The sequence below is a fragment of the Chrysemys picta genome, chromosome 2 (assembly GCF_011386835.1).
Source record: "Chrysemys picta bellii isolate R12L10 chromosome 2, ASM1138683v2, whole genome shotgun sequence".
NCBI lineage: Eukaryota > Metazoa > Chordata > Testudines > Emydidae > Chrysemys > Chrysemys picta.
In genome coordinates, this window is record NC_088792.1 from 111,335,941 (window position 1) to 111,352,088 (window position 16,148).

A 16,148-nucleotide genomic window follows, 5' to 3' on the forward strand; every position below is an offset into this window, starting at 1 on the left:
CCTGATGTAATAAGAGGGTTGCCTAATGTTGTGTTCCATAGTTGCCTTTCTTTACAAGAAAAATACTATTTTTCAGTGTCTGGAAATTCAATTGGGGTGTGCTACATTTAGATCTCCAACTCTTCATCTCAAAAATCACAGTCAATGGTTGGACTTCCTCACGATGGGGTAGGGAGACACCCAGTACAGCACTCCTCTCTTAATTTCATTTCCTGATAGTAGGAACAGTCTGGGTGATACTACCATTTAGCCTTGTAAAAAGGTTTGGCTTCCATGACCTGTTTAAAAATACCCCCAGGATATCAAAACATCTCTGTATGCTTTATGTAATATGTATATCCTTAATTTCATGCCCTTATTAAATGGAACTACATGGGTGTGGTGTGTAAGGATTATTCACATAACCAGGGGCCCAATCTTGCAAAATCTAACAATGGCCATAAATTAAAAATAAATGTATAACAAGTTTTCACAAAATGCAAGACTAACAGAACACAAATTAAAAAACCCAGTTTAAATGATGATTAAATAAACTATGACAAAAAATGTGAAAGTGACTTGATTTTTCACTATACACCATGACAGAAATACAGAATGTAAATAAGAATAGAAATAGGAACAAGTAAACTGAATACTTAACATTCTCTTACTTTTTATAATCTATCAATAGTAAAAGAGGTAAAGAAGTATATTTATTTACATCATATGAACTGTAAGTTGACCGTGTCCCTTTGAAGTGATAGTTATGTAGTTTAGTCCTCAAAGTTAGAATCTGTTTAATTAAAAATACTATATTTTTACTAATTATGATAGAAATGTTTTTATGACTTTTAAAATAATTAAAATCAAAACAATTTTGTGTTTCCTTGTAAACGTTACTCATTGTAGCATCAGAATCAGAAAGTGAGACAGAATAGAGATGGAAATGAAACTAATTAGTCTCTTTGTTATTAAAGATGCGTGAAATGCAAGAAGTGAACAAAAACACTTTTAGAATTCTTTCAGTTTTAATAATCTGAGTCAGATGCTCCATCCCTAAGCATGTCTTGAAATTGAGTAAACATAAACTACTAATGAAAATTTGGCTTCAGAATCATAGAAGATGGGGTAGGGAGAAGAACCTATGTGGCATGGTCCTTCTGCCCCTGAGCTGATAGAAGGCCCTAGTAACCACTTTGTGCAGAAAACAGACGCTCCAGGTGAAAATGCTCCTATGGTATAGATGTCATGCTCACTTGTTAAAACCACATAGTTTCTGGTGGAAAACCCCACACAATCTAATGCTGTTTCTTTCAGCATTACATTACAATGCTTGACTTGTACCCCCACAAAGTATAGGAGGATGTGTCATCTGCAGCCATAGACCAGAGCAAAAAGTGTGGCAAGTCCAGCGATGCTGTCAGAGGGGTGCAAGGGCCATGTCACAGTTTGGAAGGGCAGACAATTCCCAAGATGCTGGGGTACTCCATGCTCCAAGAAGTTTTTAGCCCATATGTTGTTTTGCTTTCTTGGTGCTGCTTGTGGGCCATTAATCCCTATCACACATATAAGGCTTTTCATCAGTAGATCTCAAAGTGCTTCACAATCATTAAGGTATTTATTGTCACAACACCTCTCTGAGGTCGGGCAGTGCTATTATTCCCATTTTATAGATGGGGAGCTGAGTTACAGAGAGGCTATGTGACTTGCCCAAAGTCACACAGGAAGCCCGTGGTGGTGGTCTCATGATAATCATATCAGCCCATGAAGTTTGAAAATAAATTCAGCAACTCGTATGGGTTCCTTTGTAAGGACTTGATCCAAAGTGTCCAAGCTGAAAAGCTTCACACGTGCAGGCAGCTGTAAAAGCCTGCTCCGGACATCTTGCAGAGTGGATATCTTGGACCCATTGCTAATGATTTCTATTCCTGCAATGTGCCCTGTCCGTAATCTCACAGCAGTGGATGTTATTTACCGAGATGCTTTGATAGCAATCAGAGGATCTTTTCTCTTTTGACTTTTTATTTCAGCTATTATTTCCCTTGATAGGGTGACAATCTCCTCAGTTGTTGTCATTCCAACCTGAGTTTCTGATCTTCCAGTTTTGGCCAGGCCATCAGTTACCTCATTCCCGTATACACCAACGTGTGATAGAATCCTTTGAAAAGTCAAGTTATTGCCTCACTTTCCAATCCTCTAAGCCTTCTTATGAATTGCATTGTTGATAGTGTTCTGCTTTCTTCTGAGAATCACTGCCTGCAAGTCAACAAACATCACATCTGCCTCTATTTCTGCTCTGTTTATTTCTTGCAGTGCAATGAGGATAGCTTTCAGTTTCACTTGATATATCCTGAATTAGTGCTTTTTAGGGCTGTTGAATAAACGCAGATAACTCACACAATTAATTAAAAAATAATCACCATTAAAAAAATTATGTGTGATTAATCACAGTTTTAATCGCATTGTTAAACAATAGAATACCAATTGAAATTTATTAAATATTTTTGGATGTTCTTCTACATTTTCAAATATATTGATTTCAATTACAACATAGTATACAAAGTGTACACTGCTCACTTTATATTATTATTTTAATTACAAATATTTGCACTGTAAAAATGATAAACTAAAGAAATAGTATTTTTCAATTCACCTCATACAAGTACTGTAGTACAATTTCTTTATTGTGACACTGCAACTTACAAATGTAGATTTTGTTTGGTACATAACTGCCCTCAAAAACAGAACAATGCAAAACTTAAAGACTACAAGTCCACGCAGTCCTTCTTCTTGTTCAGCCAATCGCGAAGACAAAAAAGTTTGTTTACATTTACAGGAGATAATGCTGCCCACTTCTTATTTACAATGTCACTGGAAAGTGAGAACAGCTGCTTGCATGGGACTTTTTTAGACAGCATTGCAAGGTATTTACTTGCCAGATATGCTAAACATTCAGATGCCCCTTCATGCTTTGGCCACCATTCCAGAGGACATGCTTCCATGCTGATGACGCTTGTTTAAAAAAAAATTGTTAATTAAATTTTTGACTGAATTCGGAGAATTGTGTGTCTCCAGCTCTGTTTTACCCACATTCTGCCATATATTTCATGTTATAGTAGTCTCGGATGATGACTCAGTACATGTTCATTTTAAGAACACGTTCACAGCAGATTTGACAAAACACAAAGACAGTACCAATGGGAAATTTCTAAGGATAGATACAGCACTCAACCCAAGGTTTAAGAATCTGAAGTGCCTTCCAAAATTTCAGAGGAACGAGGTGTGGACTGTGCTTTCAGAAGTCATAAAAAAAGCAACAGTCTGATGCGGAAACTACAGAATCCGAACCACCAAAAAAGAAAATCAACCTTCTGCTGTGGCACCTGACTCATATGATGAAAATGAACATGCGCTGGTCTGCAGTGCTTTGGATTGTTATCGAACAGAACCCATCAGCATGGATGCATGTCCTCTGGAATGATGGTTAAAGCATGAAGGGACATATGAATCTTTTGTGCATCTGGCATGTAAATATCTTGTGATGCCAGCTAAAACAGTGCCATGCAAACTCCTGTTCTCACCTTCAAGTGGCATTGTGATCAGGAAGCAGGCAGCATTATCTCCTGCAAATGTAAACAAACTTGTTTGTCTGAGCAATTGACTGAACAAGAAATAGGACTGAGTGGACTTGTAGGCTCTAAAGTTTTACATTGTTTTATTTTTGAATGCAGTTACATTTTTGTACATAATTCTGCATTTGTAAGTTCAACTTTCAGGATAAAGAGATTGTACTACAGTACTTATATTAGGTGAATTGAAAAATACTATTTCTTTTATTTTTTACAGTGAAAATATTTGTAATAAAAATAAATAAAAAGTGAGCACAGTACCCTTTGTATTGTGTGTTGTAATTGAAATCAATATATTTGAAAATGTAGAAATATCCCAAAATATTTAAATAAATGGTATTCTATTATTTAACAATGCAATTAATCATACGATTAATCACGATTAATTTTTTTAATCACTTGACAGCCCTAGTGCTTTTCTTGTACTCCCTTCATTCGGCCACTGGATGAAGACACCACAACCACCATTCCTCAAGGTTTTGTCAGATGAACCTCAGTGTACATATGAATCTGTTTGCCTTGTGACTGATACTGTTGGATGATCTTTTCTACAATTTTCCTTAGTGTAGCCAAGTCCATGTGTTCCTTCAAACAAGGTTCCAAAAAGGAGAGGCATTTACTAAAGCAAACAGGTTCATGTGGAGGAATTACTATGCATACAAACATCTTCATGCACTCTACCTTCCCAACATCATCCAGTGCTTCTGTTTCATCAGCAGCCTTTACACACCTTTCAAAACAAGATAATCTTTTCAGCTTTGATTTGTTTTTCCAGTTTCTGAACAGATCTGAGCAGTGATGACATTCAAGTAGGGAACAAAGACAATTTCCATACCAAATTAGCTGTTCTTTTCTACAGTTCTCAAGAGGTCAAACATCAGACTCTCATTCACAAATTGATATTGGGGTGGATCCTATAGCTCCAATTATTGTGTGAACTGCAAATGACTGCACAATGTTGATCTTAGCAACATTACTGGGAGCAGTATGTGACCAGACAGGTAAGGCATATTCAAATATTAAGTTAAATTAATGGAGATATCCCATCTCCTAGAATGGGAAGGGACCCTGAAAGGTCATCGAGTCCAGCCCCCTGCCTTCACTAGCAGGACCAAGTACTGATTTTGCTCCAGATCCCTAAGTGGCCCCCTCAAGGATTGAGCTCACAACCCTGGATTTAGCAAGCCAATGCTCAAACCACTGACCTATCCCTCAGTTGGACAAACTATTGAGCTGTAGGGTTTTTTCAGTGTCCTAACACATGAATCTCAATTGGTAGCAGCAATACATTGTAGAAGATTCAATCTCTTCTTTGCTTTGGCTGCTATCTTTCTGGTGTACTGGGTTCCTCTCAATGGGAATGCCTTCTCTATCAAATGTCAATTTGGGACTCTAGTTGGACCTTCTACAATTTGTGGTAAGGTAGGTGGATTTTATTTTTGCTGGATTCAGCTAGAATTTATGTTTCTTTCCCCCACTTAGCTACAATTTCCAAGTCCTCATTCCATTCATTCTCCAGTCCATCTATTTCATAACCCATGATATGAAGCACAGATTAGTCTGCATACATGTACACAGATGATCTCAAGTGGTCTGACAGTCCAGAGGATTACAGCAGGGAACGAAGAGGACTGAAAACTGAACCCGGAGAACTCCCACCCTAAGAAGTCTTGTCTTTGAAAAAGAACCATTTAATCTTACTGTTATTTTCCTAAACTGTAAGAAGTCTCTTATCCAAAGGTACATTTGACCAGAGATTCCCACCTTACTGAGTTTTACTAAGAGCTTATCATGCCAAACTATCAAATGTTGCACTGAGATCCAAAAAGACTCCTGTTGATGACTTTTGTTGGAATCTTTCAATAATAGGCTGACAGAAGTCACCCATGGGTCTGTAATTGAATGCAAGTGCTTATATGCCATTTGGGTAGGTTCTATTTTCCCTTCTTGTAAAAGAAACTGTGAAAGCCTTGATTGTACAATTCCTTCCATTATCTTGAAAAGGTGGTGTTTAAAGTTAGAGGCTGATAGCTGCCCCGAGAAGAGGGTCTTGCCAGTCTTAAGAAGAACATAAACTGCTAATTTCCACTGATTAGGTACCTTCCCTTTTATCCACAGTTCATTATGTCCAACAACCTGGCTTTAGCTTTCTTCCCAAAGTGCTTTATCATATGACCATAGATGAGGTCCAGCCCAGGGGACCAGCTGCATTCAAGCTTTTCTACTACATTTTCTAACACATGTGAGAAAGATCTTTCTAAAGCTAAGACACTCAGTAAGATCTGTGTGTATGTTTTTAAATTATCTTTGTCTTTCCTCTTAAATACTCCATCTTGTGTGTTTTGCAACAGACCTATCCTAATCATTATACATGAGCCTACTAGTCTTGGCATAATATTCCACCAAAATAGTCACAGACTCTTTATCATCTAATGCCTCTGCACCTTTCAGGATATTGATGTATTTTAAATTGCAAGCCTTGGGCAGTCCGTTCTCAAATCACTTAATTATCATCCATAAATCTTTTTCATCTGAGGATCCAGCCTTTCACAAGTCTCTTCCCAATACCTTACCTCTTTTGAGACTTTGTTCTGTTTTTGTCTGGCTTCCTTCATCTCTAAAGTTCTGTTCAACATCCAGTTGAACTCAATACCCTTCTTTAAGATTTTTTTATGCCAGTATCATTTCACTGGGAAACCCATTTCTTCCTCCTGCTTTTTGAGATGATCTTTTTTGCGGATGTGCAGCAGATTCCAAAATTTCTTCCTCAAGGTTACATTTCATAGGTGTTTGAGAAATATTATTCTCAAGTGTGTCTGTGAAATAGGATGAGTCAACCTTATGAAAGTTCCACCACTTAACTGAGAGTTCACTGTCTCACTATTCCAACAAGTGAGTACCAATCGATCATTTCCAATATCTGAAAAACATTCCATGCACAGCTCATGGACATGCTGCTTCTCAACAGAGTTACATCTAATGTTAATTGCGTGCCATGTGATCTTGACATATAAGTCATACTGCCATTATTCAAGACAACTAAATCACTGTGAGCAATAAAGTCTTCTAGCAAAGTTCCAGTCAAATCAATTGTTTTGTTCTCCAAAACTTCACTTTTGGTATTGAAATCTCCACAGATAATTGTTTGGCTACAGTTTCCAATGCTATCACGAGATTTTCTTTATCAGCTAGACTGTCATCAGGATGATAGCAAGTATCAGGGGGTAGCCGTGTTAGTCTGTATCCACAAAAACAACGAGGAGTCTGGTGGCATCTTAAAGACTAACAGATTTATTTGGGCATAAGCTTTTGTGGGTAAAAAATCCACTTCTTCAGATGCAGGAAGTGGGTTTTTTCTCCATGAAAGCTTATGCCCAAATAAAACTTTGTCTTTAAGATGCCACCAGACTCCTCGTTGTTTTTGTGGATACACACTAACACGGCTACCCCCTGATACTTGCTATCATCCTGATGACAGTCTAGCTGATAAAGAAAATCTCGTGATAGCATTGGAAACTGTAGCCAAACAATTATCTGTGGAGATTTCAATACCAAAAGTGAAGTTTTGGAGAACAAAACAATTGATTTGACTGGAATTTTGCCAGAAGACTTGATTCCTATGCTACTGCCCTAACCAATAGCCCATACTTCTCCCCTTGAATGAAGAGCACAGAGTGTTTTTGCCCTCATTCTGCAATCCGTGTGGGTCATCCAATACAAATCTGGGGTCTTTCTATACTCTGACCATCATGGAAATTTTCTCTTCTGTGGATATTTTCTGGAGAAGGAAAATATAGGCCTAAGGTATTAGGGAAAAAGGCAAAGAAATATATGAGTGAGCTCTTTCATTTTTTCTGTTTGGGGAAAAAAATAGCATTGATTCATCTGTTTGGGGGAAGAAACCCCAAACACACACAAAAAAACCAAATAATTACATGGGCTTTATAGAAACAAGAAAAAAAGCCGGCCAAACTTTGATCCTTTGTATTACTTTCTGTTTGGATCAAATCCCTAACTTTATTTTAAATTCCCTTTGAATTTAACAAATATTACACTAAAGATGTTACCAGGAAGCACAGGCTCTTTGAGGTAACAGAATGCAGTTATATGCAAATGTGGGTGTTTAGAATGTGTTTCCCAACAGATGGCTCCTGTGTGGCACTGGCACCTGCACCAACCACTACACCAAACAGAGCCATGGGTGGTACTGTGCAGGGGGCCCGGATTGCCTTGCTCCCAAATTTATAGATAGGTGGTTCCAGGATCGGGATGACAAGGAGAATGTAAGGGTCTGCCTGGAGATTTGCGTATGGTGAAATGCTTTCTGTCTCTTTATCCTGAAGGGTGTGGGGCTCCCCAGGTAGGAGTCTCTCTCTTCCCCCTCCCCACAAATTTTCCCATCCCTGGAGATTGAGAATTGTTGGACATGATCTCTGGGTGGTGGACTCTCTTTATCTCTCCCAATCTAGGAGTATTTTTTGAAGGGGGCGTGGAATGTCTTTCTCTCCTCTGGCAGATGCGAGGCTGAGGGGTGTTGGTCCCCAAGCCAGGATCTTCTCTCCCTACCTCCTCTCCGGAAGATTTTTAGCAGGCTGTCTCCCCCTCCCCCTGACCCCAGTTCCCGCGCAGGCGGGAGTTCCTGGCTGACTGGGTGTCCCCGTCCCCAGCTCCAGTGTCCCGGGCTGGGGAATGTAGCGGCCGGTGACGCTCCTCCCTGTGCCCGCTGGGGGGCGCCTGCTGCCTTGCGGCTCCGGCTGCGCTTGGCTGAGGACTAATCCAGCGCGTGTTTCCCACAGGCAGTAGCCCCGGCTGGGTGCAGCGGGCTCAGGCTGACTGAGCATGGGGGAGCAGCTGCCGCCGCTGCTCTCCGGCTGCCCTTGCACCGCGCCCGCCGGCCGCTTCGCCCCGGGGCTCTGCCCTTTCTCAGCCTGAAGGGCGCCCGCACCTTGTGGACCCGGGCGGGGAGGGGGCTCTGAAGCAGTCGGGCTCCGCTGCGTGCATCTTGCGGCGGCGGCTCCTGCGGCCGGTGCTTCTCCTGCTCCCCCCACCCTCGCTTTGCAGCTCAGCCCGGCCCCGGGGAGCAGAGCCCGATCTCTGCCAACCTGCCGCTGCGGGCGGGTCGCAGCCCTGCTGCTGGGCTCCAACTTTTATTTCTTGTTCGGGGGGGAAGGGGCGCCTCCTGCCCAGCCACCCACACCCCGTGCTTTGCCGCTGCCGCCGTGTTTTGCATGGATGCACCATGGCCACGCTGGTTTGCAGGGTGCAGTTCTTAGATGACACCGACCCCTTCAATAGCACCAACTTCCCCGAGCCCACCCGGCCCCCTCTCTACACCTTCAGGGAGGACATCGCGCTCGTCACCCAGCTGGCCGGGGTGCACCGCCTGCTCAGAGCCCCGCATAAGGTACAGGGGTGGGTGTGGGGGCGGTGTTAGAAACCATCCCTACCCTGTTGGGGGGGGGGGTACAGAGAAACCTACCCCAGTGTTGGGGGGGGGGAGGGGAGACTTAGAAACTATCCCTACACTGCCAGGGGGGGGGAGGGGGGATTTAGCTACTCAGTGTTGGAGAGGGAAAGGGGCACTTTGAAAGTATCCCTCCATTGTTGCAGGGGTGAGAGTTAACTCACTCCCTTGGTGGTAGGGTGACCAGATGTCCCGATTTTATAGGGACAGTCCCGAATTTTGGGTCTTTTTCTTATATAGGCTCCTATTACCCCCCACCCCCTGTCCCGATTTTTCACACTTGCTGTCTGGTCACCCTACGGTGGGGAAGTAGGGAACTGGGACTAGAGGGGATCAGTAGCACGAATATTCAGACCAGCTGTAGATGTGATCAGAGGCATGGTCAGTGCTGTTGCTGTCACAGTTACTAGTGGTGGAACATGTGCTGATTTCAGTGATGTTACACATTAGGCAGAAGTAGGGGGGCTATTTTGTGTTTTTGTATGGCTGAAGAGGGAGATCTAGATATTTTTTCCTTCCAGCAGGAAGAGGGGGTCTGTAGAGGAAGGGATTGCTGTTCAAGACTAACTCCAGCTCTTTGATTCCTAGTGCTAGAGCAGTGGTTTTCAATCTGTGGTCCATAGACCCCTGGGAATCCGCAGACTATATCTCAGGAGTCCACGAAAAGTTGTTGTTACCCTAGAACAATGGTTTTCGACCTGTGGTCAGCGGACCACTGGGGGTCCTCAGATTATGTCTTAAATTTCCAAACGGGTCCACACCTCCATTTGAAATTTTTTAGGGGCCCACAAACGAAAAAAGATTGAAAACCACTGTACTAGAGGGAACTCGGAGCAAGTCTACACTACCGCTTAAGTCGATCTAACTTAACTGTGAAAAAGACAGCCCCTGAGCGATGCAAGTTATGGCGACCTAAGTGTTGTCCACATTGGCGCTATGTCGGCAGGAGACGCTCTTCCGTGACATAGCTTCCCCCTCTTGTGGAGGTGGAATTATGCTGACAGGAAAGAGCATCTTCACCAGTGGTGCTACAGCGGTGCAGCTGCATCAGTGCAGCTGTGTTGATTTAGCGCTTCTAGCGTAGACCTGCCCTAAGTCTGCGTTCAGAAAGAAGGGATTGTGCAGCAGGACTCAGGCAGAGGCTCAGCTAGTGTCTAGTGCACTCCTTATAAAATAGTATAGTATTCTACATTGATACCCCAAACACTGCAGTGAGGCAATTGTTATGTGACTCTTCCTGTGACTGTCAAATAATGTGGCATAAGGATAGATGGAGCAGAGTTGTTGCCCATACTTGTGATGGAAGTGAAGAGCAATACAGACCCTTTCTGTGTCAGAGGAATACAGGTATCCTGTGGAAAGGAACGCTGGATCCCGACTGTGTACAAGAAGAGTCTTTCAAATCGGAAACACAGAGGATGAAAAGATCTGTGCCTAGTAACATGTCATTTTTGTACTCAACAGGACTGTAGACTGAGTGATATTTTCATCCTAACTCAAATTTGCCTTCTGCTTGATTTAGGAATATCCCTACACTTCACCAGTTTAGGAAAAGATACCCCAGACCTCACCACCATCATTATCCCTAGTGTCTAGAAATGAGATGTTTTAGAATAACTGGCCTACAAAAATAAATTTCTTTGAGATTATGTATTTAAATATGTAGGCTAAAGGAGAGATTTTCAAAGGGACAAATGGGATTAAGGCACCTAACTCCTATTGAAAATCAATGGAAGTTTGCCTAATTTTCCTGTGTGCCTTTGAAAATCTCCTCCTAAATGGATAGAACACAAAGTATGCCTAATATTTTTCATTAGTTTTATTCTCCACCTTATACATAAAGTCACCTTAAAACTTTTAAAGAAGTGCAGGGGAAGATGTTTGAGAACTGGTGGTGGTGGACTTTGATAGCAATGTTGTTTTCCCATGTGAGTGTATCAAAGAGTTCACTCTTAATAAGTAATCCCTTGACAGAAATAAATTGTGTGTGTAAGTGAATGGAATGGGTGTCAGTCAGTCTCAACATGGATCTGCCTGGGACAGCATGCATTTACATCTTTATAAGTGAACATGTTTATGAAAGAACGTGTTAGTGTCTTCATGAATCTCAGGTCACAGCATTGTACGTTCATGAGACGTCACTTTTCATTTCCAAAAATATCTACAGGGCAGGCATGGCTGATGCATTAGTTGTAACTGTTGTATTTTGGAAGCCTTGAAAAAAGGCCAAATCTGTAACAAATTTGACATGTCTGCCCCTTGTTAGTAACCTCTTCAGAGTATCATGGGATTTTGAGAAACCATTTATTGTTTCGGAAGGTTGGGTAAGAGCATGTTCATGCAGAGCAGGGTTTAAGCTATTGCTGTTGTGAGGTTTTATAAGCTAAACAGTTGCAGTGAGGGCTTTGTTAAAAATAGCAGTAAGTCTGCTGTCCTTGGAACAATTGATACTGTAGCTCTTCAGAAGGGTAAGTATTGAGTATGCCACTAATGCAAATCCCAACCTTTGTGAAAACTTATGTACCTCTTATATGTTTACTTTAATGCATCTGTTGATAAATGTCACTCTCTTCACTTATGGTCACACACGCAGGCCTGGTTTTGGAATTCTGGGCTTTTCAAAGCAATACAGCAGTTTGTTGTTATGAAATACTTTCTTTTATTATTTTCTACCTTGTTATTTAATAATCCTTCTAGTCTGTGAATTAACTCAGTTAAAGAAGTCAGAGGAAAAATAACAACTGGAATGTGTTTTTCTGAAGAAAGCAAAATAGGAAAAGACCATTTTATCCGTTCTTTCATAAAGTGGGTGGGAAATATTCTCTTAACATCATTTGTTGTGTTATGGCCTGTACTCAGGAGCTTGCTGGAGGATGGAAAAAGGCTGTGTGTGCTCTTAGCTTTAAGGATGTCAAAAGACCAATAAAAAATAGTTCAAAGAAAACCTCTTTCAGCAGAAGTTTTACATTTGTAGAACATTTTCTTGCCAAGGTTACAGAAACTCTGTAGAGGACAGAGCTCTGCATAATGCACAGAAAATGTAGGTGCATTGGAACATATTCTGTTCCTACAACTCAGGGTCAGATTCAGATACTTTAGTCACATTGAGTAGTACCTTATTCTGTGAGTAGTCCCATTTGGGATTACTTGTGGAGTAAAATAGTGTGAGTTAGGGCCAGATTCTGATACCTAATTGTGTAGAGCAATGGACTGGGAGATGGTACTTAAAGGTTCTATATTTGACTTCACTGTTGACGTGCCATAAGCATCCTATTTTTCAAAAATGGCCACTGACTTTGAGTGGTTTTTGTTTATTTGGAAAGCCCAATTTGAGATCACTTGGATCAGATTGTGATTACTTGGAGCAACAGCAGCTTCCATTGACTTCAATTTGAATTGCTTGTTTAGCACTTCTAAAAATCAGGCCCATAGTAACTCAAACTTTAATTGAAGCATTCAAAATCAGTGGCACTTCTGAACGTAGACTTTCTTCCCCACATCTCTTTTTGCCCATTTGAAAAATTGAGATAATACATTTCTCACAGAGGTTTTATGAGATTTAAATGATTAAAAAAGACTTGGGTGTTTTGGGTGGAAGATATGAAACTCAATAGTTGCTGTACAAAAACATATTAAAAGATAGGCCCTGTCTCAAAGACCTTATAATGTAGGTCCTGGGCCTGCAAACACCTTATGCATCTGCTAATTTTACTCATGTGAGTAGTCCCATTGAACTCAGCAGTATGTGTTTGCAGTATGAGGACCTAATTCCAGTATATTATAGATATGTCTCCTGGCATTCTCTTAGCTACTTACTAAAGAATTAATCAGACTGGTTTTTCTCTCTCCAGGTATTTTTGCAAATTAGTGTTTTCCTCCTGTTTGTTTGCTATCTGTTCAATAATTTGTGTCATCACTAAATTTGATCATGGTTCAATATACACCTCTCCTGTGTGGCTTGAAACTCTGGTGAATAATCTTCTGGGCAATGGGGTATTTTGAAGTGGGCTTCTTGCAATCTTTCTTGTTGTTATTCCATTTTGTATTAAATATTGGGTGAAACTATAGTAAAGATCAGAATTACCAGTCACATAATTGAACATGATTTGTTGGGGAAGAGTCAACACAGCTTTTCTAAAGGGAAATCATAGAATCATAGAATATCAGGATTGGAAGGGACCTCAAGAGGTCATCTAGTCCAACCCCCTGCTCAAAGCAGGACCAATTCCCAACTAAATCATCCCAGCCAGGGCTTTGTCAAGCTGGGCCTTAAAAACCTCCAAGGAAGGAGACTCCACCACCTCCCTAGGTAACGCATTCCAGTGCTTCACCACCCTCCTAGTGAAATAGTGTTTCCTAATATCCAACCTGGACCTCCCCCACTGCAACTTGAGACATTGCTCCTTGTTCTGTCATCTGCCACCACTGAGAACAGCTGAGCTCCATCCTCTTTGGAACCCCCCTTCAGGTAGTTGAAGGCTGCTATCAAATCCCCCCCCCTCATTCTTCTCTTCTGGAGACTAAACAATCCCAGTTCCCTCAGCCTCTCCTCATAAGTCATGTGCTCCAGCCCCCTAATCATTTTTGTTGCCCTCCGCTGGACTCTTTCCAATTTTTCCACATCCTTCTTGTAGTGTGGGGCCCAAAACTGGACACAGTACTCCAGATGAGGCCTCACCAATGTCGAATAAAGGGGAACGATCACGTTCCTCGATCTGCTGGCAATGCCCCTACTTATACAGCCCAAAATGCCATTAGCCTTCTTGGCAACAAGAGCACACTGTTGACTCATATCCAGCTTCTCATCCACTGTGACCCCTAGGTCCTTTTCTGCAGAACTGCTACCTAGCCATTCGGTCCCTAGTCTGTAGCAGTGCATGGGATTCTTCTGTCCAAAGTGCAGGACTCTGCACTTATCCTTGTTGAACCTCATCAGGTTTTTTTTGGCCCAATCCTCTAATTTGTCTAGGTCCCTCTGTATCCAATCCCTACCCTCTAGTGTATCTACCATGCCTCCTAGTTTAGTGTCATCTGCAAATTTGCTGAGAGTGCAGTCCACACCATCCTCCAGATCATTAATAAAGATATTAAACAAAACCGGCCCCAGGACCGACCCTTGGGGCACTCCGCTTGAAACTAGCTGCCAACTAGACATGGAGCCATTGATCACTACCCGTTGAGCCCGACGATCTAGCCAGCTTTCTATCCACCTTACTGTCCATTCATCCAGCCCATACTTCTTTAACTTGGTGGCAAGAATACTGTGGGAGACCATATCAAAAGCTTTGCTAAAGTCAAGGAATAACACATCCACTGCTTTCTCTTCATCCACAGAGCCAGTTATCTCATCATGGCTCACCAATTTATTAAAATTCTTTGAGAGGGTCAACAAACACGTGGACAAGGATGTTCTAGTTCAGTGGTGAGCAACCTGTGGCCTGCAGGCCGCATGCAGCCCGTCAGGGTAATTTGCGGGCGGACTGCCAGGCAGTTTGTTTACATTTGCATGGCCACCTGCAGCTCCCAGTGGCCTCGGTTTGCCGTTCCCGGCCAATGGGAGCTGTGTGAAGCGGCGGCCAGCCCCCGCCACTTCCCGCAGGTTCCATTGACTGGGAATGGCAACCCGCGGCCACTGGGAGCTGTGGGCAGCTGTGCAAATGTAAACAAACTGTCTGGAGGCCCACCAGCAGATGACCCGGATGGGCTGCGTGCCACCCGCGAGCCGCAGGTTGCCCACCACTGTTCTAGTGGATATAATGGACTTGAATTTTCAGAAGGCCTTTGAAAAGGTCCCTCACCAAAGGCTCTTAGGCGAAAAAGCTGTCATGGGATAAGAAGGAAAGAGAGGAAATAAAGGGTAGGAATAAATGTTCAGTTTTCAGAATGGAGAGAGGGATCTATAATGGGACCAGTGCTGTTCAACATATTCATAAATGATCTGGAAAAAGGGGTAAACAGTGAGGTAGCAAAATTTGCAGATGATACAAAATTACTCAAGATATTTAAGTCCAAAGCACACTGTGAAGAGCTAAAAAAGAATCTCACAAAACTGCGCGAGTGGGCAACAAAATGGCAGATGAAATTCAATGTTAATAACTGCAAAGTAATGCACATTGGAAAACATAATCTCAACTATACATACAAAACAATGGGGTCTAAATTAAATGTTACCACTCAAGAAAGAGATTTTGGAATCATTTTGGATAGTTCTCTGAAAACATCTGCTTAATGTGCAGCAGTCGTCAAAAAACTAACAGAACGTTAAGAACCATTAGGAAAGGGATAGATAATAAGACAGAAAATATCTTACTGCCACTATATAAATCCATGGTATGCCCACACCTTGAATGCTGCATGCAGTTCTGCTCACCCCATCTCAAAAACAGATATATTAAAATTGGAAAAGGTGCAGAGAAGGGTAACAAAAATGATTAAGGGTATGGAAAAGCTTCCATGTGAGGAGAGATTAAAAAGACTGGGACGTTTTAGCTTGGAAAAGAGGTAACTAAGGGGGATATGACAGAAGTCTATAAAATTGTGAATGGCATGAAGAAAGTGAATAAGTGTTATTTACCCCTTCACATAACACAAGAACCAGGAGTCACCCAATAAAAGTAATAAACAGCAGGTTTAAAACAAACAAAAGGAAGTACTTCTTCACACAGCACACAGTCAACCTGTGGAACTCATTGCTAGGGGATGTTGTGAAGGCCAAAAGTATAACTGGATTCAAAAAATAATTAGATAATTTCATGGAGCATAGGTCCATCAATGACTCTTAGCCAAGATGGTCAGGGATGCACCACCATGCTCTGGGTGTCCTCAGCCTCTAACTGCCAAAAGCTGGGAGTGGACAACAGGGGATGGATCACTTGATAATTGCCCTGTTCTGGTTGTTCCCTCTGAAGCATCTAGCATTGGCCACTGTTGGAAGACAGGGTACTGGGCTAGATGCACCATTGGTCTGATCCAGTATGGTTGTTCTTATGTAAGAACAGTAGTTAGGTATTCATCTGTGAGGTGGGAGATCCCTGTTCAAATCCCTTCTCATCGTTGGGCAGAGGGCAGAGTTGCAC

General features: G+C 42.0%; 1 protein-coding gene across 24 annotated transcripts in view; it reads left to right on the top strand.

Annotated features, from left to right (window-relative positions):
* The first annotated feature begins 8,369 nt into the window (after positions 1-8,369).
* Positions 8,370-16,148, top strand: part of FHOD3 (formin homology 2 domain containing 3) — a 655,971-nt gene continuing 648,192 nt past the window's right edge. For 19 of the 24 annotated variants that reach the window (XR_010598462.1, XM_065583978.1, XM_065583975.1 and 16 more), the window contains exon 1: positions 8,370-9,012. Coding sequence is in view for 18 of the 24 variants with exons in the window: in XM_065583978.1 (XP_065440050.1) it covers positions 8,848-9,012 (165 nt within the window). In the remaining 6 variants the exon portion in view is untranslated. Of the gene's footprint in view, positions 9,013-11,521; positions 11,541-16,148 lie in introns of those variants that run through there. The other 5 variants (XM_065583987.1, XM_065583992.1, XM_065583983.1 and 2 more) reach the window with 4 other exon arrangements.